Below are 25,263 nucleotides of genomic sequence, written 5' to 3'. Positions count from 1 at the left end.
ATGGCGCCCGAGGGGGAAGAAAAACATGTCATGCATTGTTAATTTCTCCTCGGCGCAGTAACATATAGTCAGTTTAGCATGCGTTTAACATCTGCGAGAAGAAGTATAACATCTAATGTATTTACAGTACTGGATGTTGCCTTTAATGCAGCTCAAACAGTCAACAGAGGAGGAGGAGAGTGCACCAGTGTGGAGTCTTGTGTTTTCATTGATGACCGTGACAATCCCAAAGGACATTAGTAGCCTGAAGGCCTGTCTGCCTCTATTTAAACCAGTCTAACAGCTCCGTGTTTGGATAGGAGAGACTTTCACTTGCCAAGACAGTGTAGGAAGCTTCAATTAAGATGTAATGCAGTGTAAAAAAAAAAAAAAAGAAGATATCCTAAATACATCAAGCATCAAGGGAGATTTTGACGCTGTAAAAAGATCAGCTCCTGTTTGTTTATAGGAAGTAGGAGTGCTTTCATTTCATGTTTCATTATGCATAAAAATGATGTTAAAGCATGTTTTTCTGCTTTAAATCTGCCTGAGTCATGGTTCACTTTAAATCACTCAACGTTTTATTGAACAAACACCTCAAATCAGCATGCATAGAAGTGTTTAATATGATCAAACATGGAGGGAATAGAGACAAACTGTTGCATTTTTTTTTATGGATATTTTGCAATCAATGTTTTTTTTCAACATGACATGTTTTTTGCAAAGATTCACGAGGAAACTTTGCATTGATTGTTTATTTTCTTATATTGGGATTGTGAATATTTAAAGACTATTCCTTATTCCTTTTTCATGCCAGTTACCAACACTGTGACTAAAAATGAAGCACGATGAGGACGAGTTTAACCAAAAAACATCTGTGCATTCAATCATATTTGTCTGGGTGTGCAGACTTTTCAATATATCTTATGAATCACTTTTAAACTATTAACACGTTGTGCATTTCATAGAAGAATAAAGCTTCCAATAGGACAATCTGCAATCTATCTAAAGTCCTCTGTGTTTGAAAATGCACTTACTAGATTAACATTTAGGTCACCACATACTGTCACACATGCTTTTCCTATTTCCTATTATCTTCCATACTCCACTTCCAAAGAAACACTGAAAACAGTCTTAAATTAAGCCTGTTTTTAGTTTCCCATTAGTGATTATTAAAAGTGGCAGCAGCTGAAAACATAGTCATGAGTGTGCAGACTTTTCAATATATCTTATGAATCACCTTTAAACTGCTGTTCTTTAAATCTGACAGAAAAATAGAGGACAAGAAATCAAACATGAAGATTTGAAGGAAAGGAGTAAAAAAAAAAAAAAGGCTGGTGACAGATTGTCAGAGTGAATCAGAGAGGAGACAGGAAGAAGGTGGTGAGGTGGGGCAACAGGGGGGGGGGGGGGGGTCGTCCTTATGAGAAATCCTCCGTCTGAGTCTGAGGTCTTCAGTGCATGTGAGAGGTCATATCATCACATATGTATCAGGGTGTGAGCTTCTATCCCTTCAATCCCTTTTGGGGAAAAATCTGGAGCGATGAGCCTGAAACACTCATATCAGCCATTTCTGACCTTTGTAAAAAAAATTATCTATCTAGACTAGAGAAGGGAATGCTTGTGTGTGTTTTGGGGGGTTTAGTTGTAAAGTATCTGTGTTTTAAAATAAACATATTTGTGGTTTTGACTGTTGGTAAGATAATACAACTCATAACTTCAGCTTCAGGGAGTAAAGATCAGCATTTTCCACTATTTCCTGACCTATGGATGGTGAAAATAATTGTTGATTGCAGCCTTACATTACTCTTTTGATGGAAAATGTGACCGTACTCTCAGTTTTCTGTGTGCAGCTTGATAAAAATACAACTTTACAACAAATAAGCTCCATATAAACTTAAACTATTAAAGTCTTTAAGCTAATTTTTTACATAGAGTCCCTTTTTAAGACTAGCACAGGGGAAATGTCAGAGTTCAGATTGTACCACAGTGGTGCAAATGCCTAACAAATTAAATTATGTATAATCAGATAATATGGAGTGAACCGTAGCTTGTGGCTCTTTTGGTTATAAAACACATTACTATTCTTCTTCTTTTGGTACACACTGACTTCAGTCGGGTTTTGCAGAAGGCGAAGAAGAAAGAAACATGCACAAAGATTAGACATAAAAAAGTTTCTACATGGATGTTTTGAAGCCATGGATTATTATAACCACAGTAGAAGAATAAGTAATTGCTGAATTACGAGACATTGGGAACCAGCAGTTTATCAACACACTTTATTTGGAGGTTAAATCGTGTGGACCTGAAATCCCTCCTTGCAAAGCAAATGGTGTGAGAGCACAATTGCAGTATGTATGTCTGGTTAAAAGCTAAAGCATGAAGTCCATCTATAACCTGTGATAGATGTTTAAAAGAAAACATGTAATAAGAGAGAGTAGAAGGAAAAGACATACTGTACACGTTCCTCTGTGTGTGTGTGTGTGTGTGTTGTGTGTGTGTGTGTGTGTGTGTGTGTGTGTGTGTGTGTGTGTGTGTGTGTGTGTGTGTGTGTCTCACCTACTTTACTACTAAACAGAATCAGATAAAACAAACGAGTGCAAATCACTGCCAACTTGTTTAAAAAAAAACAACCCACCAAATCAATTAAGATCTGCCGAGCAGCGACTACAGCAGCAGGAGACTCTCGTTGTTTGCCCCTTGAAATGCACAAGTTACTTATCTTAACTTGGCAGCTGACACTTTGCCGAGCGAGTGGATGTGCTGAGAGGTGTATTAGAAGTGATAATGAAGAAAACACACTTCCACTCGAGAATGAGGCAATTAAAGTGGTTGTAGTGGTGGTGATGGGAGGGGGGGGGTGTAAACAGCAGAGGGAGGACTGAGTGTGACTTCCCTCCTGAGGGAATCCTCCCAACATCTCTCACACCTGAGAGGTCTGCAGAAAGAGAGAGAGAGAGAGAGAGAGAGAGCGAGAGAGAGGGAGAGAGAGAGAGAGAGAGCGCGCTCACTCTGATGAGGATTCCTGATGACAGTTAGCGACAGGAGGATATAACACAGTCTCACAGTGCAGCGGGACGACAGCCAGGAGACTGAGAGCTGCACTCAATGGCCTATTTAACATGAGCCACACCTGCACACTGCAGTATGTAGTTAAATTAAGGTTTTAATATGATGTAGGGGTTAAGTAGTGGTGTAAATCACAAGTTTCGATCACAAATCACTTCCATTCATGGGTCAATGATGGTTTTATGGGTTCATGTGGTTTAGTCAAATTTAAAGGGGTTAAAATGTGAAAATAAATGTATGAATAACTTGCACACATTCTTTTTTCCATCAAATTTCTGCTTTTAATCCATTTTGAGAGAATATATTAGAGGATTATGGCAAAAATTTATAAGTGGTGTAACCATAAAAACTTAGAATAATTCAACTTGCTTAAAAACAGTAAATTCTCAATAAAACACCATATCAACTAGTTTGGCATGATCTTACATTATAACTTTTATATTAAATAAAGGTAATGGAATACAATTGTTCTAAATATTACATTTCATCTGGGGAATCATGGAGATCAGGAAACATTTACAGTCATTATTAGTATAAGTCCACTTAAATACACTGTAGGTGGATAAAATATTTAATATTTATCATTCTTTTGTGGTTACACCATTTGACATTTTCAGGAGCATTCAGTCTTATTTTTGGTAAAAAATGATGCGAATGTCATTTCAAATGATATAAAACCAACAAAAATACAAAATGTACATTTTAACAAACCTGATGCTGCATACATAACATATTTTTGAATTGTTCATCTTGCCAACCCATATATATATTATATCATTTAGACTTTTAACAGCTGTTTTAAATGCTTTAGATTTAGACAGTTCCTTAAGAGTTTGACTTCTCAAGGAAGTGTGTGTGTTTTTAAATACTTTGGATGTTTTTGTACATTTCTCCTCTGATAATAATCTAGTTTTGAGCTGCTCTACTTTCAAAGCATCAGTTAAGAAACAAGTCAAACCTTGTCTGACTCCGGCTTCATGAATGTGAAGATTTGCTCCTTTTTCTTTTGGTTTAATATGAGTGTAAAAATATTACATATAAAATGCACATTTTAACAAATCTGATGCTGCTTTTAAAAGTATTTTTTAACATATTATTTGTCACTGCGTGTTTTATGCTTCATCACAAAAAGACGAATCTGCCTGTTTTGTTGTTGTTGTTTTTACTCAGGCAGTCTTTCAGGCAGCTCATCTCTCAGAGCCGCCGTCGGGGTCCTTCAGTGGTGACGTCAGTGGTGATTTGGCCGTCGCGTGTTTGGTTCCACTTTTTAATGTTTTTATTAAATTAACCGTTGAGTAAATGTTAAATTAATGTTAAATAAATGCGCAGCAGCAGCTACTACAAGCTCCAGAATGGCTCCAGCTGCTCCTACTCCAAGTTAAAAGGTGAGTTCAGTCCTTTAAAGTTTAAGCTAGTCACCAAACTGCGTTAAAAACTCATTTAATTTAATATTAATGTGGTTTAAAGTCATTTTATACGCAACGTAAAACCTACTTTAACACCGTGTGTTGTTAAGTAGTGTCTTAGGCTGAATTCGGCGTTAAATAATCACCAAATAAAGACTTTAATATCAATAAAATGACTACTTTTATAATGTAACATTTATAGAGATTATAATAACAAATCCTTCTTAGTGTTTTATATGACTTTGTGGGGCTAAAGTTTGATACTTGGGCTTTTAAATAAAGGATTTAATAATGTTTTAGGAGGTTTGAACGTCTAATAGTAATATAATAGTACATAGGGCTGATAAGTGGCTTATTATTAAATGGTTAGTTTGATTAGTTTTTCTTTACATAATGTTAAAAGAACAGATGAAAGATAAACTGAAGATGGTTAATATGAGATTATATGAAGACTAATTTAATGGCTTTGCTTTTAAAGTAGACTAGTATTGTTATTTGCCATTTAATCTGTAACTGTAGATACTATAAGTAGTGTAAGTCCAATATTTCTTAATTTCCTCCACACTAAAAAACAAGACAAAACAAGTAAAAAAAACACAAACAAAAAGCAAAAAATTGTGTTTTAATTATATATATTGGATTAGGGGTAATAGAAAACTAGAGTAACATTAATATAAATTATAATAACACATGTTTCTTAGTGTTTTATATTAATTTAAGGGGTAAAAGTTTGATGCTTGGGCTTAAAAAAAAGAGGCTTTAATAACGTTTCAGGAGGTGTGAATGTTTAATAGTAATATAATAGTACATAAGAACATCCTCTGCGAAATGTTGGTGTTTCTTTACCCACTTATTTCTCTTGGCTGTGTTTTTTACCAGCTGCCACTCGTCCTCTGACACAACAAGTCTTTATTTCGACATGACTTTTACTGATTGGAGTCTTGTGTTCTTTATTTAGTAAAACTGTGTATCTTTGATAAAGCTGCTTTTCTATCTCTGAAGGATCTCAGCTTGATGTATTGATCTTATGATTCTCACTTTTGGTCTGTCTGATTGTGTTTTGGATACAATTAATCCAGTTTTTGACACTGAGAAAGCTCCTATATGCTTATAATAATAATAATTTGACTTCTGACACTTACTTAGTTCTTATGTGATGTTTCCCTCTATCACAATTTGACTTATTAAACTATCTTCTGCTGGAAACTTGAATTACAGCCATACTCACAACTGGTTTAACACCAGCTGTGAGTTCAGTCACTTGGCAAGATGAGCAATTAAAAAATATCTTTATCTTTGTCAAAATGTACATTTTGTATTTTTGTTGGTTTTATGTCATTTGAAATGACTTTTTTTTTTTAACCAAAAGTAAGACTGAATGCTCCTGAAAATGTCAAATGGTGTAACCACAAAAGAATGATAGATATTAAATATTCTATCCACCTACAGTGTATTTAAGTGTGCTTATACTAATAATTACTTCATTTAAAACAATATAAATGTTTCCTGATCTCCATGGTTACCAGATTAAATGTAATATTTAGAACAATTGTATTCCATTACCTTCATTTAATATAAAAGTTATAATGTAAGATCATGCCAAACTAGTTGATATGGTGTTTTATTGAGAATTTACTGTTTTTAAGCAAGTTGAATTATTTGGTACAAAGTTTTTATGGTTACACCACTTAGACATTTTTACCATAATCCTCTAATATATTCTCTCAAAATGGATTAAAAGCAGAAATTTGATGCTGGGTCCACAAAAAAAGAATGTGTGCAAGTTATTCATACATTTATTTTCACATCGTAACCCATTTAAATTTAAACTAAACCACATGGACACAAAAAAATTGATCCAGAAATAGTGCAGAATTTTACATATATTTCCTTTATTTAAGATGTCATTAGCTCCTTGTGTTTTTAAAATGTTTATGAATCCTCAAACTTTCTGATTATTTCTAGATTTATATAAAATATAAAACAACATCTGCTCTTTCTGGCTTTTTGCATTAACTCCTCTAGTTTCTTAAAGTTTCTCTTGATGCTACTTTTTTTACTTTCTTCATCACCTACTAATACAGATTGTAGATTTCAGTCACAAAATGAGTCGCTCACCCTGCTGCTCCCCTTTGGACAATGAAGAAAAACAATTAGCTTGTCTTGTTATATAAGAACGAGCCTTAATCTGATCTGTCTTTGTCTCCTCAGCTTCAGCTCAGACTAAAGCGGACTCTGCAGGCTCCGCCATGCCTCAGAAACTCCAGAAGAACCCTCAGACGGCTCACTACATCGAGCTGGGAGGGTATCAGTACTGGCCCGTTCTCGTGCCCCGCGGCATCAGACTCTACACCTACGAGCAGATCCCGGGCTTTTTGAGGGAGAACCCTTACATCACTGATGGATACAGAGCGTACCTGCCCTCCAGACTGTGTATTAAGAGGTGAGGAGAAGAGAGGAGAGCAGGACAAAGTTGAGTTTCACTGCTTTGATTTCACATTTCAGCAACAGCAACACGTCCGTAGCTGGATTATAGAGGCGAGTCTATCATCAGATGTTTCAGGCAGACTATAAACTGTCTGAAATGTGCTGCTGCTGCTGCTCGTCTTTTGGAACAAGTGATGCAGTGTGTCTCGTTACAATTTTTGAAAGAGAAGAAAAAAAACCTGCTTTAATGTATAAAAATAGTTACTTGATGTTTATTCAAGTTTTTGGAAAAGGCAGACTTTCTTTTATCGGCAAACATTGAATCGTCGTCCATTGAATTAATATGATCATGAAGAAACTTGTGAATTAACAACCCCAGTGATAAAACATAAAGCATTTCTGCAACAGAAGAAGTACTGTAGGTGTTTCTTACATCATCCACAGGACAGAAAAACAAACCTTTTACATCTCTATAGTCCTTGGCTTCTATTAAAGTTGCTCTTTTTTAAAAAATGATTTCCTAAAAACAATTACTTAATACCGACAAAACTGCCTTTAAAATAGGCTTTCCCACTTGCCTACATAGTGAAAACATTTCAGAGAGCTTTCCAGTTAAATTAAGAGCTGACAAAGTAAATAGTTTTCATTTATTTCTTTGATGTGAAGCAACAAGCTGGTTCACAGAAGATGTAAAGCTGTAAAATTCAACCAGGCTCAAGAGAGGATGTTTGAATTTAAATACTACAGGTTAAAAGATGATGTTAAAGACTTCTGTGACATGCTTTTTAATTGATTTTAACCCTCCTGTTGTTCTCGAGTCGAAGAAAGAAGGGAGGAAGGAAGGGAGGAAGAAGGAAGGAAAGGAGGAAAGGAAGAGAAGAAGGAAAGGAGGGAGGGAGGAAGGAAGGATGGAAGCGAGGAAGAAGGGAGGAAAGGAGGAAGGAAGGAAGGGAGGAAGATGGGAGGGAGGAAGAAGGGAGGAAAGGATGAAGGAAGGGAGGAGGGGAGGAAGGAGGGAAGGAAGGGAGGAAAAGGAGAAAGGAAAGGATGAAGGAAGAGAGGAGGGGAGGAAGGAGGGAAGGAAGGGAGGAAAGAGGAAAAGGAGAAAGGAAAGGAAGGAAGGAATGAAGGACGGAGGAAAGAAGGAAGGAATGAAGGTAGGAGGGAGGGAGGGAGAAAGGAAAAGGAAGGAAGGAAAGAAGGACAGAGGAAGGAAAGAAGGAGTGAGGGAGGAAGGAAGGAAGGGAGGAAAGAAGGAACAGTCAAAACAGACGGGGTCAATTTGACCCGGCAGGACGACACAAAGGATAAACTTCTTACATCCTCTCCGCAGCCTCTTCATTCTGTCCAATGAGACGGGGAGTATCTGGAGTCACCTGCTGGGCTTCCTGCTCTTCTTCTGCCTCGGCATTTACAACATGGCGTCCGTGTTGCCGGCCTTCGGAGCCTCCAGAGAAGACTACGTCATCTACTCCATCGGCCTCTTCTGCTTCCAGGTACGACACTTTTCCTGATGTTTACAGCTTTACTTTACAGCCGTGATGTTGGTTAGAAATGTGTCTTTGCTGTGGTTAATGTTAAAGCTTGCTATTTAATATATTGTGTCTGTATCGTGGACTGTTGTTGTCCCTGTTTGTCAAAAGGTTACAGATTGACAAAGCTGTGGTTATTCACACGGAGAGGCTGAGACACTGAGGAATATATTAGTATTTAACATCATTGAACCCATTCTTCAAATATGAGGAAAGTTCCCAAAAGGGGATTAAAATTATCTTTGTAAAAGAGTCCATGTGTGAGTGAAAGCTGAGAAGCTGAGAGAACCGACCCGATCCCACGACCTAATAGTAAGAATTGGACCGGAGATAAATATAAAAACAAACTTTTCCCCTTGTGGCCTTTCAGCAAGTAGATAATAAAGCTTTAAATCATGTTTCAGCAGTTTGTAATGATATGTTTCACAAGCTTTGTTGCTATGGGATGAATTATCCCAAAAACAAAAAACAACAACTGGAGACTTTGTCAGCCAAATTATTCACAGTAGCTTCAGGATAGTTTGCTCAACAACCAAAACTTTCAATCCCATGTTGTAAAAACAATATTAAATTGAATTAAAAAATAAACCTCAGTGTCAGGGTTCCCACGCATCCTGGAAAACCTGGAACATTATTGACCAATTTCCCAGTCATAGAAAAGGTTTGTGCATAGTCTGTTCTCACTCTGTCTTCAATGGGCAACATGGGCACAGTGAGGAGTTGACACCAGCTGACATTAGACAGAGATTAGGTGACCTTCCGTGCAGTCTTTAGCTACTTTCCAATGAAAGTAGTCGGCAACACCCGAGTGAGTCACAGTAGTGTCTCTTTTTTCTCAGCTATTCTACACTTAACCATTAAAGTTGACCTTTCAGCAAGTAGAAAATAAAACCTAAAATCATGTTTCAACTGTTGTTGATATTGTTTGTACTGATATGTTTCACAAGCTTTGTTTCTATGGGATGAATTATCCCCAAAGAAACCAACAACTGGAGACTTTTTCCAGCCAAATTACTCACAACAACCAAAACCTTCAATCCCATGTTGTACAAAAAAGGTGTCATGGTTCACACGCATCCTGGAAAACCTGGAAAATGATTGACCAATATTCCAGTCATAGAGAACAAGGTTTGCATCTTCAATGGGCACAGTAAAGAGTTGACACCAGCTGACATTAGACAGAGATTAGGCAACTTTCCGTGCAGTCTTTAGCTACTGTCCAATAAACATAGTCGGCAACACTCGATTAAAATGCAGAGACCAACCACAGGGAAAGGAGTGAGTCAGAGGAAAAGTCATTTCAAATGGAGCACCTTTTGAAATGAGAAAAATAGGAAGCGAAAACTAAAGTTGTACATGTTCATTTGAACTGCTAGCGGTCCTTATTGCTAATGTTGTTAGCATAAATGAATGGGGAAACATGGCGGAATTAGCATCACAGCTACAAATCGGTCAAATTTTCTTTATATATATATATATTGCACCTTTCAAACAAATCAAATGCAATTCAGAGTGCTTCACAGTTTGATTAAAAAATGAAAAAAACACAGGAAATAAAGTAAAAATGTAACTTGGTGACTAATGCACACTGTAATAAAATATGAGTATGATAAAGTAATGAAACATAAAGAACAAAAGATAAAAACCCATTTAAAATAGTGATAAAAATAAATAATATAATGTACTTGTGTGTCGTACTGTAGCAGCTGAAAATGTCCTGGTAAATGATTTATATTTAACATGTGATGGTATCTATCTGTCTGTTTCTCCGTCCTCAGCTGTGCATGCTGTGCTCGGTGGGTTATCACCTGTTCTGCTGCCACCGCTCGGAGAAGACGAGCCGCCGCTGGATGGCGCTGGACTACGCAGGCATCTCCATCGGCATCCTGGGCTGCTACGTCCCCGGAGTCTTCTACACCTTCTACTGCAATAACGTACGTTCTTCTTCAGCCTGCATCGTTCACTAGAGTCTGATATCAACTCTTGTTATTAAATAGTCATATTTTTTAGGTCTGTGTTCAAAAAGGATCAATTGCAGGTATTATTTCTTTGATGTGAAGCAACAAGCTCGTTCACAAAAGATGTAAAGCTGTAAAATTCAACCAGACTCAAGAGAAGATGTTTGAATTTAAATACTACAGGTTAAAAGATGATGTTAAAGACTTCTGTGATGTACTTTTTAATTGATTTTAACCCTCCTGTTGTCCTCGAGTCGAGGAAGGAGGGGAAGAAGGAAGGAAAGGAGGAAGAAGGAAGGAAGGAAGGAAAGGAGGGAGGCTAAGAGGGAGGAAGGAAGGAAGGGTGGAAGGAAGGAAGGAAGGAAGGAAGGAAAGGAGGGTGGAAGGATGGAAGGATGGAAGGGAGGAGGAAGGAAAGGAGGAAGGAAGGGAGTAAGATGGAAGGAAAGGAGGGAGGAAGGAAGGAGGGGAGGAAGGAGGGAAGGAGGGAAGGAGGGAGGAAGTAAGGGAGGACGGAGGAAAGAAGGAAGGAAGGAATGAAGGTAGGAAGGAGGGATGAAAGAAGGAATGAGGGAGGGAGAAAGGAAAAGAGGGAGGGAGGAAAGAAGGAAGGAAGGAGGGAAGGAGTGAGGGAGGAAGGAAGGACAGATGAAAGGAAGGGAGGAAAAAAGTTGTCTACAAGTAGTCATATTTTCTAGTTCTGGGTTCAAAAAGGATCAATTGCAGGTATCGTTTACCTTAAATGTATTGAGTATCGATACCCAACCCTACATACAGTACAATTGATAGTTTATCAAGAGAAAATAAGACAGTGAAATAAGAAAGCATGTAAAAAAAAAAAAAAGAAAAAGAAAAAAAGAGGACAAATATTTTCTGCTTTCTGCTTTTCTCTGTTTTATATCATTGGAAACTTAAGAGCTGTATTTTTGACCTGTTGCTCAAACTCTTGGACATGAACTTAATCTCTGGGATCAATCATAATGAGCAGTGTTCACTATTTACTGACATTTTACAGACTTAAAGTTCAGTTAATCAAAAAACAGATCAACAAATATTAATAATAATTTAGTTTCAGCAGAATCTGACAGTAGAGTTCATGAAGGGAAATGATCCTCAGATGACACCAAGACTACACGACTGTCAATCCTCAGAGAAACATCTATCTTTTCACCTTTTAACTTAATTATCAACAGCCATAAAAGTAGTTTTACACACAATACAAATGATAAGAGAAGAGAAAATAAGACAGTTGAATAAGAAAGCATGTAAAAGTAGAAGGAGCCGAACACTTTATGCTACTTTATGCTTTTCTCTTATTTATATGATTAGAAACCGAAAATCTATGTTTTTGACTCTTGGACATTAACTTGATGTGTTTATGTGTGTTCGAGGCTCTTCTCTCCACAGTCGTCCTCTCTGGAGACTCATGAGCTCACCGTCACTCAGCCTTTCGAGTTTAGCCGTTAATTGAATAAAAAGCTGAAGGCTGATTGACTCATTGTTCCCGATGAATAAGCAACAACGACACCTTCGCTGTGCTCGCCCCGTTTTTTGGAAAATATCCTCTTTGATGACACAAGCTCAGTTTCAGCTCCTTATTCCAGCCGCCCACCACCATCTATCTCTCCTCTCTCTCTCTTCTCTTTTCTCTCTTTTTCTTAACTCCTGAAGTGTTTGGCTGGCTGCGCTGCGTTGCTGTTCGCCGTTCCCCCGCATATTTTGGAAGCGTCGGGGTTATTTTGCCCCCAGAACGCAGCTCAAAATCTGCTCCAGCTCAAACCAGATGGCTGCGTTCACGGAGCGGCCCGTCACTCCTGTCGTCCCCCCCTCTCCCCCCCCCCCCTCCAACCATATGACGTTCACGAGTCTGGGAGCCATCTCAGTAAAGGAAGTGAAGGAAGACCCCCCCCCCCCCTCCTCATTTATGCCAAGACTGGGGCTTCGCTTCTGGGTGGCTCCTCTCTTGCGACTCGCCAAGTCCCTAAAGAAAAAACTGACTTTTTTATTTTTATTTTTATATATATATTTAGCCAGTTAAACTCAAGATCTTGGAGGAGAGAACATGATGGTGTCTGTCATGAAAACAGGAGGAGGAAGGAAGGAAGGAAAGAAGAGAGAGAGCTTTAAGAAATTTGGCTGAAGCAGAGCGGGGCCTTGTTCCTGGTGCAAATTTATTCACTGTGAAATTCGGCAGGACTTTAACGTGTGACTGGACGGAGGCCTACATCTACACACACACACACACACACACACACACACACACACACACACACAGGGACAGAAGGGACGGAGACGGAGAGGCTGTCCAGATTGTGCACAGTTTACTTATAGAAGTTTAAATATTATATAAGTACAGAGCTGAAGCTTTAGTTTACATTTAGTTTATATTCATATTAACGAGAAGAAACTATTGGTTTGTTTTTATCAGAGGTTCAGATCATCACTGTCTTTTAAAGGAAGTTTAATATATCAATACATGTTTGTGCAACTTGTGCATGTAATGATAGAGAAGAGAAGAGAAGAACTCCTAAAGTCATCTGAAGAAAGTAGAAAGCATTTTAGACCTTTAACCTTTTTTTTAATTGTTAAATTGCTCAGTTATTTTTTTATGATCTACACTCTACAACAGGTATTCATGTCCCGTTCAAACACAAGCTGCAAAAACCTAAAATCGAGACATTACTCAGGTCTTTTAATTGTTAAAATCTTAGAAAATGGTGATAAATACCTCGTTACAATTCCCTAAAACTCAATATAATGTCTTCAAATCACCTGTTTTCTCTGACCAACAACTCAAAACTCATATAAAACTAACAAAGAAAAAGGAGCAAATCTTCACATTCACGAAGCCGAAACCAGACAAGGTTTGACTTGTTTCTTAACTGATTATTCTCGAAGTAGAGCAGCTGAAAACTAGATTATTATCAGAGGAGAAATGTATAAAAACATGCAAAGTATTTCAAAACACACACACTTCCTTGAGAAGTCAAACTCTTCAGGAACTGTGTGAATCTAAAGCATTTAAACATATGTTAAAAGTCTAAATAATAATAATAATAATATGGTGTCAAATGGTGTAACCACAAAAGAATGATACATATTACATATTTTATCACCTACAGTGTATTTAAGTGGACTTATACTAATAATTACTTCATTTAAACAATGTAAATGTTTCCTGATCTCCATGGTTACCAGATGGAATGTAATATTTAGAACAATTGTATTCCATTACCTTTATTTAATATAAAAGTTATAATGTAAGATCATGCCAAACTAGTTGATATGGTGTTTTATTGAGAATTTACTGTTTTTAAGCAAGTTGAATTATTTGGTACAAAGTTTTTATGGTTACACCACTTAGACATTTTTACCATAATCCTCTAATATATTCTCTCAAAGTGGATTAAAAGCAGAAATTTGATGCTGGGTCCACAAAAAAAGAATGTGTGCAAGTTATTCATACGTTTATTTTCACATTTTAACCTCTTTTAAATTTGACTAAACCACATGGACACAAAAAAACATCATTAACTCTGCTGTTTTGTACTCATTTTTCTTCTTCTTGATGCATTCAAGTGTTTTTTAGTTTGTTTTTATCTTGTTGAATATATATTTAACCCTCTCCTCTCTCTCTGTCCTCTACAGTACTGGCGTCAGGTGTACCTGGTGACGGTCCTCGCTATGATCTTGGCCGTGTTCTTCGCTCAGATTCACCCTCATTACCTCAGCAAGCAGTGGAAGCAGCTGCGCTCGCTCATCTTCTGCTTGGTGGCCGGTTACGGCCTCATTCCCACCGTCCACTGGATCTGCATCACCGGGGGCTTCTCCTCCGAGCTCGTCCAGGTAAGAACATCACAACCTTTTCATTATATCTGGTTGTGTTCGCTGCTTTATTTTTGGATGTCTTAATAAATAAATGTTTCTCCTTTTCAGGCTTTCGTTCCTCGGGTCCTGGGGATGTACTTAATCGCTGCGCTAGCTCTCATTTTCTACGTGTCGAAAGTCCCTGAACGTTACTTCCCAGGTGAGACCAGGTTTTGATTTCCATTGTTGTTCAGTTTATGTTTCATTATCACTCTTCACTTGTAGCAGTGTAGTGTTTCAAAGGTTTAAAGTTAATTTTTTGGAGGTAAAAGGCGTCTAAAAAAGCTCAGAGCTTCATAAACAGTGTAGGAACAGGAATGTATAAGTCTGTTCTTCTTTCTACTCCTTCTTCAAACACTGTTAATTTTGTTTTGTTCATTGTTTCTTCGTTTGTTTTTATTCTCATGTTCCAAATAAATCTGAAAAAGGTTCGGACACTGTAGTTCCCAATGCAGGTATAATTTAATGAGACATTTCAAGCCTCACTTGTGGTATCCTAATAGATTATACCTGCATTGGGAGCTGCAGTGTGTGGATTTTTTCCTGCTGTTTATAGATGTAATTATTTGAATTAAATCAAATATTAAAGATTCAGTTTCATGTGATTCAAAGTGCAAATATTCAGCATTCTTCAGCTTCCTTTTGGTCACATCTGAAGCATTTTTAGTGCTTGAAAAGTGTGTTTAATAGTTTTTTTCAGGTCTTAAAAGTCCTGAAACTTACCTGAAATTCAGCTTAATCGTACGGACGCATCAAGTTCAATTGAGCTCAAGTGTAAAATTCAGCTATAAAATCTAAATCTGTAATATTCAGAGTTTTTATAAAAGGTAAATGTTAGTGAAGCCTTTAAAACCAGTGTGAACAAACACTAAAAAATGTATTAAATTACATTAAAAAATCCTAAATTATCTTCCAATGGTTAAATAAAGTAAAAACATTCATCCTGTGCTTTATTCCCTCTCCTGCAGGTCAGCTGAACTACGTCGGCTCCAGTCACCAGGTTTGGCATCTGCTGCTGGTGCTGATGTTTTATTGGTGGCATCAGTCGTCATGTTTCATCATGGCGTACAGACACAGCCAGCCGTGTCCCGACGCCCCCCCGCAACACTCATAGGACGACGCTCGGCATGCTGGGAGACGGAGTTTTAATGTAAGCAGCTGCTCCAATATCACTGTACAGAAGTTTATAGCTGTTATATTTATATTTCTGCTTTTGGTTTTATTGATTTTTTAAAAATATTCTGGGAAATTTTCTGCATCTTAACCTTCCTGTTGTCCTCCCGGGTCAAATTGACCCCGTCTGTTTTGACTGTTCCTTCTTTCCTCCCTATCTTCCTTCCGTCTGTCCTTCCTTCCTCCCTCCTTCTCTCTTTCTTTCCTACCTCTTTCTTTCCTCACTTCTTTCTTTCCTTCCTTCTGTCCTTCTGTCCTTCCTTCCTCCCTCCGTCCCTCCCTCCTTCCTTCTTTCCTCCCTCCCTCCTTGTCTCTTTCTTTCTTCCCCCCTACCTTCCTCCCTTCCTTCTTTCCTTCCTTCCTCCCTACCTCTTGTCCTTTCTCCGTCCCTCCTACCTTCCTCCCTTCTTTCCTCCATCCTTCATTCCTTCTTTTACTTCCTCCCTTCCTTCCTTCCTTCCTTCCTCCCTCCTTCCTTTCCTTCCTTCCTTCCTTCCTTCCTTCCTCCTTCCTTTTTCCCTTCCTTCCTTCCTTCCTTCCTCCCTCCTCCCTTCCTTCCTTCCTTCCTCCCTTCCTTTCTTCCTTCTTCCTCCCTTCCTTCCTTGACTCGAGGGCAACAGGAGGGTTAAATATCAGGTTTACTCCAAGAAGATAACTAAAGAGAAGCTAAATAAATGTTGACAGATTTTAAAGAGGAAAAAAGTGACATTTAAAAGAAGCAAAGTGATACCTCCTGTCTCATTTTGAGCTCTTGTAATGTTTCTAAATGTGTTTTTTATTACTAATATTCACTCACTGAATTGAGTATAACAATAACTATAAACAATAACATTGTGAAACTTTACTTTTTATAAGTTGGGATCATTTTAAAGTGTAAATCAAATCATTAAAGACGGTTTTTGAGGTAATTTAAGTAATTTATATTGTCATTAAAGTTGCACTAAGCAGTATTTTTATATCATCAATAGATTAAATAACTACATTTATCATCTTACTCTGCAGCTCTACGAAGCGTTCACTTCAGCTGATTATTACTCTGCAGCTGGCAGATGTTTACAGCTGTTTTCACTACTTGCACATCACTAAAACAGCAGATAAACTTAACAACAAGCTGGTGAAGAAAGTGAAACATGCAGCAGCTAAAGAGCCTGATATATTTATGTGAAGATAGTAGAGATAAAAGCAGAGTTAAAAGCAAAGTGAATATTGTATTTTGCATTTATCAGGAGGACAGAAACACGATAAACTCTGGATTTACTGGATTTAACCAGCTGTTGGCATCTTTTGAACTGTTAATTGATTCATTTTATTGTGTTTTTCAGGTTGGTCGAGGCTGCAGCATTTCCCAGCATGCATTGGTGCAAGACACGACCGAGGACACAGATTGTCTTCAGTCCAGCTGAAATGAGACTCTCTGTGATGTAGGAGTAAAAAAAACAACCTAAAATAAAACCAGCACATCAGAGAGGAGCTGCAGACGGGAATCTAAAAACCTCCATCAGATCTCCTCCAGGTCCAGGAAGTTGAGTCTATATTTTCAAAATAAAACAGGATCTCTGACTCGGTGCAGGTAAAACACTGAAACTCTGCAGTTAAACCATCAAAATCTCCAATTTCAGAGTTTAAAATTAACTTAAAAACTCTTTAAAAAAAAACATGATCAGGGTTTGAAAGTTTAGTCATGTAGCATTTTTCTTTTATTTTATTAATAGAAGAAATCCTTCATATTTCTGTAAGTGCCTGTTATTAAATTAAACATCATGTAGCTCTCTTTTATTTAACTTTTGCTGTTAGTACGCCCAACTTTCCAACTCTATCTCATATTACTTTAACATTTTTATAAGCCAGTGGTTTATATTCCCTAAAAAAATCTATTTTGAATTCACAATTTATGATAATTAAAGTAATTAAATGTCCTTAAAAGGGAAAATTCAATGTTTTTAAGTGTTAAAATTTACTTTTCTGCACAGTCAGACTAAACATTTCGATGGATTTTTGTAAGTAAATCAGCTTTTTGAGGGTTAAAATGATGACTTATTTCTATTGGAGTCCTTTTTTTATTACTTTTATTATTAAAATCAGTTTGTAGCTGCCTTGTTGTGAAACTGTGAGTCTTTTCTTTAATAGAAGACAGCAGCTTTCAACACATCTCATACTTAAATATTAAAAAAAACACAACCAAAGACTGAAGAAAGAGCCACTGCTGCCGAATAAATCACTCCTTTTTTCTTCCTTTCATCTCTTACATGTAGTTTTTTTTTGTTATTCTGTCCTCCTGTGATCAGTATTGATGTTAGAAGATGATTTTAAGTGTTTTAAATGTTGTATTTTAAATCAAACACAGGTATGACAAACGCTCATAAACTGTAAATGTGAGAGTTTGGGTTCAAAACTGACTTTTAAAGGAGGGAGAAGCCTCAAAATCCCTAATTTCTGCCCCCATGAAACTACAGTATTACTTAAAGTTGACATCTTTTATTACATATATATATTTTGTAGCTCTTAGAAGTTAATTTAGAGGCTTGTAAGTAGCTGTGAGGGAGCAGCTCAACCTCTAGAGAACACTAGTGAGACTTTTTAGCCCCTTTTTAAAAAAATTGTCCCAATTTTTGTGTTTTTCTGATTCATTTAAAGGCTTCAGCTGCCAAAAAAACAGTTTTCTACATAAAGTTTCATTATAAACTAACAGAAAATTGTACAAAAGCAAGCAGCGATGGGTGTCGTCTTATTTTTAGTTCTTATTATTTAAGTTATTTTGTATTTTTATTGTCTCTAGAGATGCAGAATCAACATCTACAATCTATCAGCTGTATAAAAAGCTTCATTTTCAAGACCGCCTGTTATCACTGTGCTCAAAAAGCTCAAATTTGAGGCTTTTTTAAAGTGTAATATGTCCTTTTTTTAACATTTAAGACTCAATATGATCTGAAAATAAAGTTAAAATAAGTTTAAAATTGGGACACAGTTTTGTTTCTTTTAATTAAAGCACTGATTAAAGTTTTTTTTTCTTTTAATTTAACTATCTTCTGTAAAATCACATGAATTTATTGTGTTTTACTCTCATTTTTTTTAGCTTTATCTGCCTGAACTGCAAGTCAAACTCAAACAGAAACAGTGTTTTTTCCCCCAGGTGTTAAAATAACCTGCAGTATTTTTTCTCTCAAGCTCATTTTTAGGGTGATGTGCAATGTTTAAAAAAGTTAATTCAGTTGTTGTTTTTTAAATGTTTTCACTCCAAAATGAAACAAAACCATTTTTAGAAAGACTTTCACACATATTACATCACTTTTATTAGTCTTAATTTAACAGATTACAATCCTGCTGTTGTTTAAATTAAAGCAGGACTTCTTTTTTATAAATGGTAAATGTTCATTTTGGATTGAATTCATGTATTTTGTGTATGTGTTTGTGGTATTTAAATGTTTTTTAAGTTTTTAGACCGAGACGAATGTTCTTTGGTGTTTCTGTATTTAAATTATTCACAAGAAAAACTCTCTGTGTACAGTTTGTTATGGTTTAACTCTAAAATTATACCTTTTTTTTTTCCTCCGATGAGCTTTTCTGTCGTTTTTTTTTTTTTTTTTGTAGCAGCACAAAATGTTTTGTATCCTGACTTTTTTTTCATACGTGAGCAAATCAAAAAAACTCCTGAGAACTTTGACGCTAAATAAATAAATAAAAATTAACCTTCTGTACAAAAAAAAGGAAAAATTGTGTTTTTAAAAAAATTTCACTTCACTTCTCACAGTGCACTGAATGAGATGAATCTTTTTATTGCATCAAACAGCAGGATAGCATGATAAATACAATAGAAGATTTTTCACCCCTGTGGAGAAAAAAACAACAAAAACAACAAAAAGAAAGAAAAAAAAAAAAGAAAAATGAAAAGTAGTTTTATCAAATGGTGTCGAAAAACACAGCAAACCTGCAGGTGTGTAAATTCATGAATGTGCCCGATGGTGGTTGAAAAGTAAATGCAGTGAAGTTTTTTTTAAGGCCGTCGATGGATGTAGAGCACGCACACACGCACACACACACACGCACACGCACACACACACAAACAGAAAATTAAAGAAATGAAGAAAATCGGCGCTGGAAATAAAGAAAAGTGCTTTCACAGAGACAAAAAAAACAACCTGATTTTCACATCATCACAGATTTTCTCAGTCTGTAGTTGAATAATGTTTTTTTGTTGCTTTTTTCCCCTTTTATGAACACGCAAAATTCACCTCATCCAGCACCTTTAATTAACCCTTTACATACTGTTCATATTCTCACTCATAATTAGTCTTTACACCAATCACATTCATTAATCCCCCCTATTAGTTATTAATTAATGTATATTTGTTAATCTTATGGTGGAAAAAAGACATTTACAATCACTATTTTATGATCCAGGTGAACATTTGATAGAATATAATGAATAAAACATGTTTGAATGCTGATTTTCGATAATTTTTAAGTCAAATTTGTACATTTGCATATATAAAAATGTGTATCAGCTGCACACAATATAAAAAAAGATGCATTTTATGTCTTTTTTCGTATATTGTGGGTGTTTTTACATCTCTCAAATGTCAAACAAATGTGTTAAATTCAACCCTGAACAGTATGTAAGGGTTAAAGGAGTAAAATCAGGTGATAATTCAAAAGTTTTTGCTGTTAAAAAATCCCATTAAAAGCCAAAAATGGCAAAAAAAAAATCACATATTAACAAGTATAATTGGTGTATATCCATAAAATACTCATATACAAGCACCAATTGTGGATTAATTCACCACTAAAAACATTATTTCCTTCTATTTTAAAATAACATTAATTAAAGCCACAGGCAGCATGTCGGAAAATACTGAGAAACAAGATGATTTTTTTGGTCTTTTTTTATGGGATTTTAAAACATTAAAATCTATAAAATACCACCAACTCTATCCTGTAACTTATGGTGCATTTATTATTTATTCTCAAGCTGTAAAAATGTTATGAATTTGAAAGCACTTCCATTCATTGCTAAGAAAATAGCGGTAAAAGCCTTTGAACCTCTATAAAGAGAGGAAGGGGGGGAGGGGGGGTCAAAAAGTTCCTTAAAATACAGAAACCCAAGACTAGTAGTGATTTAATGTGGCTTTGTGTTTCATTTCTTCCTTAATCTTTCTAACAGAATGAGTAGAAACTTAAACATTTTTACTTAAATACAAGTTTACTGCTAGAAAACAAAAAAAAAGCAAGTTAAGAATCTAAATTTAAACCTCACATACTGTTCATATTCTGACCCGTCACGGTATTTTCCTCATAATTAGTCTTTATATTAAACTTCTGCATCACAAATAAACATGATTGATCCTTATTGAAGCTTCCTGAGAGCAGAGAAAGTTCATTTTTAAAAGGTTTTATGATAAAAAACCATAAAAAAACACTATATTATGATCCAATTTCAACAAATTAGATTAAATATGAAGAATAAAAACATTTTTGCATGACCATTTTTGAATTTTCTTGATGAATATGGGTCAAAAACGCTTCCTTCTTTGTATATTATGGGTCAAATTTGGAGAAATCGTCTAATTTCAGGCTAAAAATGATGCCAAATTTGACTCTGAACAGTATATAAGGGTTAAACTTTTCCCGATTAACAGATCCAAAGTTTTTTCTTTCTTTTTTTTCTTATTAAAGGAAATACAATAAAATCCCTTCTAGTTCTCCGAGTGTAATGCAACACAAATCGCAGCCACATCCAGCTGCGTTAAAAAGACTACTGTGAAATTATGCATAGGTCTAATAATAATAATAACAATAATAACAATAAGGGTAAAACAAAGTGGTTTAAGGACAAAAAACTCCCAAAAATGATTACACCGACGCCAAAAAAAAGGGGGCATTTGGCGTCAAGGTGGGTTTTTTTTCTTTTCTCGAGGTACTGTGCAGCAAGGCAGGAAGAGCCGAGCTCAGGTAAGGCTTCGTGGTGCTTCGAAATAAAAACAAAAGGCAGGCTAGTAAAGAGCTTGTTGCTAAGCAGCCGGTCAAAACGTTAAAAAGCTTATAATAATCACAGTACAATTTTTTTTCCGAGTGTGTTTTTTTTTTCTGGGTTAAAACGTCTTTTTTAAAAGCGTTTAAAGATTGCAGCATTAAAAAGGCTTCTCAGCTGTGAAAGATATGTGGAAAACATCACTCGCACTCCACAGGATTTTAGGTTGATGTATTAAAAAGAAGAAAGAAATAGAAGAAGAAGAAGAAGAAGAAGAAGAAGAAGAAGGAAGCGTTTTTTTTAAGGACGTTTGTTAGCTTCGTCGTCCAAGTGACTTGATTGAAGATGTTCCCAAACCGATAAGAGAAAAGAAAAGAAAAAGCTCAGGGGTTTGTTTGTTTTAACTTTTAACAGCGTTGGGGAAGACGCAAAGAGTTACTGCTTCGTTGGGAAAGGCGCAGCTCCGAAAGGGTCGAGCTCCACCGGCTGCGACGGCAAGAAGGGCGACAGCTGCTGTTCTTCCTCCTCCTGCTGCTGCTGCTGAGGTCCGCTGTGGGTGACCAGTTCTGTGAAAGGCACCGCCCCGAAATCATCAATGGGTTTGCTTTCGTCCAGAGCACCGACGCCACCGTGAAGAGAGCTCCAGGTCTTCCCGTTGGCCGTTCCCCCCACCATCACCAGGCTGCCGTCCGGAGGCTGGAACGGTTTGGCTCCGAAAGGGTCTAAAAGAACCTCGTCTACCGGCAGAGAGGCGCCTTTATCTTTCCCTTCGGACATCGTTATATCGACGCTGATGTTCTCCTTGGAGTCCGACGTGCTGAGGAACTCGTTGCTGCTCTGCGAGTCTCTGCGGCCGACCTTCTTGTGTCTGCGGACTCGCTCCGGCGTGCGGTAGGTGGGCTTGTTGCTCTTGCGTCCCCCCGTCGGCGTACCGTGGTGTCGTTTGCCGTTGCTGCTGCCTCCGGCCGTCGCCTCCTGCTTGGTTTTCCGTTGGCGCGACGACAGCTTCTGGAGGCTCCGCTGCTTCAACCTCTGCTGCTGAGGACTCGCCGACTCCTCGTAAGACGGTCTGAAGATGTCCTCGGCGCTTCTAGACGTGGTCGGAGGCGGATCGGTGGGGCCCGGGTGAAAGGGGGAGAACCCAAAAATGTCAAAGCTCTCGGGGGAAACGGGTGGCGTTTGACCCATGGGAACATCTCCGCTACCTTTGCCTGGTTTCGACAGGTTCCGACTGAACGGCGCTTTGGTGAAGACATCGAACTCGTCCAGAGGTTGCTGCTCTTGGCTCACCTGCCTAAAAGGCGCTTTGGCAAAGATGTCCGAGCTCTCCGAAGGTCCGACGGCAGGCGCGTCTCCTTTAAAGAAGGGAACGGCGCCGAACACGTCGATGGCGTCCTGGGCTGAAGAGGCTCTCACCCTGCTGGGAGACTCAGGAGGAGTGATCAGCGTCATGTCGGACTCTTCTCGAGGACTGTTTCTGGGAGTGGCGGCAGCTCCTTTACCGCCTGGATGCTTCTTCGAGCGGGTTTTGACTCTGTTGGGGTCGTAGTCTGAATCCGAGCTGTGCTTCTCCTCGTCCTCCTCTTCCTCGGAGTCCATCAGTAGAGGTCTCTGCCCGATGTTCTCCGGTTCGGTATCGTCGCCGTGCTCGCTGTTCAAGCCTTCGTCCTCCTCTTGCTCTTCGTCCTCGCTGCTTTTCGGCGAAGGAGGGTCGGATTCGAAGTCGCTGTCGGACTCTTCACCCGGTCTACAGTGGCTCCTCCTGCCCGGTTTGTGCTCCTTGGCGGCTGGCGGCTGTAGCTCATCAATGGGGGTTGTGACGGGCGCGGGAACTTCGACTTCCTCTTTGGTCTGCTCAGTGGTTATCACGTTGGTACCTGGGGGAAGAAAACCAAAAATATTAAGAGTTAAAGGGGTTGAAGTTAGATTTTATAGCAGTTATGATCATAGACTGTATATAAGAAAATGGTTTGTGGACTGCTGCTCGGAGGCCAATAGTTTCGGATCTGAGCAGCGCCATCTTGAAAATTTCAGGTGCATGCCGGGAAAAATAAAAACACGGATTGTACTTATATGGGCATCAGGAGGAGCAAGAGGACGGAGCCGGGGAGGTTGCGAGGGCTGGATCTACCACAGTCTACACCTGCAACCTGGTGATGCTAACCAAGTTAGCTGTTACGACTAAACTTAACCACAAAACTATGCAGAAAACTGTCGGTGTGAAACAAGTTCACGGCTATTTCCTGCAGTTTATCTGTCCGCCCTCCTGAACCTGTGAACCAATCAACCTGTCAATCACGACGTAGCCATGCCCTAATGCATACCCTGCTTTATCATCAAATATAAAATCAGGGAGGCCAAAATGTCCCAAATGAACATCATACTGCATTGAAGAAGGCTTTAAACTAGCGATTGAGACCATAAACACATTTTGAAAATGTTTACTGAGGTTAGAAATCAAGTGAGAAGTTGGTGAATTCTCCATTGACTTGTATAGAGACGGAAGTCCTTTTGACACCAAAACGGTCGCCCCCTGGTGGCCTTTTGATAGAATGCAGTTTTAAGTTACTTCTGCGTTGGCATCATTTCAGAGGACCAGAATTCCGCGCCTGGTTTTAACCCTTACATACTGTTCATATTCGGGCGTTTCACATAATTAGTCTTTATACATAAATTCGGTGCCTCAAATCGTTCGTTAATAGCTAATCAGTCATTAATAAATTGACGATTAATCTTTGATGAAGCTTTCAGAGAGCAGCAACAGTGTAATCTTTAGTTTTTTATTCTTTTTTTGTTGAGTTAAAATGTGTATCAGCTGCATAAAAGCAGTTTCAGAAAGATAGAATATTTCCATTTATTGTATATTTTGGGTCATCAAGTCATCAAATTTGGATAAAAGATACATTTTTTAAGGTGTTTTTTCTTCTCTAAAATGTAAAAAATGGGTCAAATTAGACCCTGAACAGTATGTAAAGGTTAAAATAACAATACGTCTCAGCTTCTCTTATATGTGGCTTTAAAATCAGGATTACTTGGATCCTCCTAAAGTTCTTCATCACATCATTTTTCAACAAAGTTTGTCTAATATTTGAAACAGAAGGAGCAACGAAAGAGGAATCACGAAACTCAATATGGTCCAAAAGCTGCTCTTGACTTCTCTACACTGACCCTGCGATAAGAAGAGCGAAGCTTAGAGGACGATGAGGAAATAAGACGCCAAGATTTATAAAAAAAAAAAGAAAAAGAAAAAATTGCTTCTTTAAGAGTCACAAATCTCCTGCTGAGAAGATTTAAAAGCTCTCAGTCACTTCTTCAGATTGAACAAATTAAGCTTTGTTCTACAATCTTCACCCTTAAACACTTATTTGGCATTTGATTTAAAAAGGAAAGAAGAAGAAGGAAAGAAATTGTGCTGCCTCGTGTAAATTTATATCCAAGAGATTTGCATAATGGTGACTTAGAAATTAGCCTAATTAGCAAGTGGATAGTCTCCAATTACATTTAAAAAAAAGAAAAAAAAAAGATAAAGTTGTGCCATTAACACAAAGAGCCAAATTTTATTGTTCCCCCTATTAGTGGAAAGTCTACATTAGAAAAGCAGAGAGAGAGAGAGAGAGAGAAAGAGAAGAAAGAGGAGAAGAAAGAGAGAAACCCCCCCCTGCTGTGAACACGAAAATGGAAAGCCTCTCCACGTCTTTAAGCGTCCAAACTGGCAGGACGTGATGACAGATAAGCCAAAAAAAAAAGAAGAAAAAAAAGAAGCTTTGTTGGTAATAAATGAAACAAAAGCAGCAATAATAAAAAATATATATATATATATAAAAAACAGCAGGAAACACACAAGGTGCCTCGCAGATTATAACTTGTAATCATTGTCGGTCTAATGT

At 37.6% G+C, this 25,263-nt stretch overlaps 2 protein-coding genes across 2 annotated transcripts in view; one reads left to right on the top strand and one right to left on the bottom strand.

Moving 5' to 3' along the window:
- Window positions 1-4,291: 4,291 nt before the first annotated feature.
- On the top strand, window positions 4,292-17,420 carry paqr3a (progestin and adipoQ receptor family member IIIa). Its single transcript, XM_062417653.1, has 8 exons — window positions 4,292-4,433; window positions 6,666-6,897; window positions 8,215-8,377; window positions 10,192-10,347; window positions 14,020-14,217; window positions 14,308-14,398; window positions 15,207-15,388; window positions 16,734-17,420. Exons 1-7 carry the CDS (start codon window positions 4,370-4,372, stop codon window positions 15,350-15,352), a joined length of 1,050 nt encoding a protein of 349 aa, XP_062273637.1. The 5' UTR covers window positions 4,292-4,369; the 3' UTR covers window positions 15,353-15,388; window positions 16,734-17,420.
- A 1,741-nt stretch (window positions 17,421-19,161) lies between these two features.
- bmp2k (BMP2 inducible kinase) overlaps window positions 19,162-25,263 on the bottom strand; it is a gene marked incomplete at its 5' end in the record, with an annotated part of 87,688 nt that continues 81,586 nt past the window's right edge. The window contains 1 exon segment of the mRNA XM_062416766.1: window positions 19,162-23,253. Within this exon segment, the coding sequence (XP_062272750.1) occupies window positions 21,812-23,253 (1,442 nt within the window).

Source organism: Scomber scombrus, chromosome 4, assembly GCF_963691925.1.
Source record: "Scomber scombrus chromosome 4, fScoSco1.1, whole genome shotgun sequence".
Classification (NCBI taxonomy): domain Eukaryota; kingdom Metazoa; phylum Chordata; class Actinopteri; order Scombriformes; family Scombridae; genus Scomber; species Scomber scombrus.
The sequence above is the reverse complement of the archived record's forward strand: the minus strand, read 5'-3'. Positions and strand labels throughout refer to the sequence as shown.

Bases quoted from the DNA above. Each gene is read 5' to 3' on its own strand.
- paqr3a (XM_062417653.1), top strand. From the start codon at position 4,370: ATGCGCAGCAGCAGCTACTACAAGCTCCAGAATGGCTCCAGCTGCTCC. The intron at 8,378-10,191 runs GTACGACACTTT...CTCCGTCCTCAG, and splicing joins TCGGCCTCTTCTGCTTCCAG to CTGTGCATGCTGTGCTCGGT. The intron at 10,348-14,019 runs GTACGTTCTTCT...TGTCCTCTACAG, and splicing joins ACACCTTCTACTGCAATAAC to TACTGGCGTCAGGTGTACCT.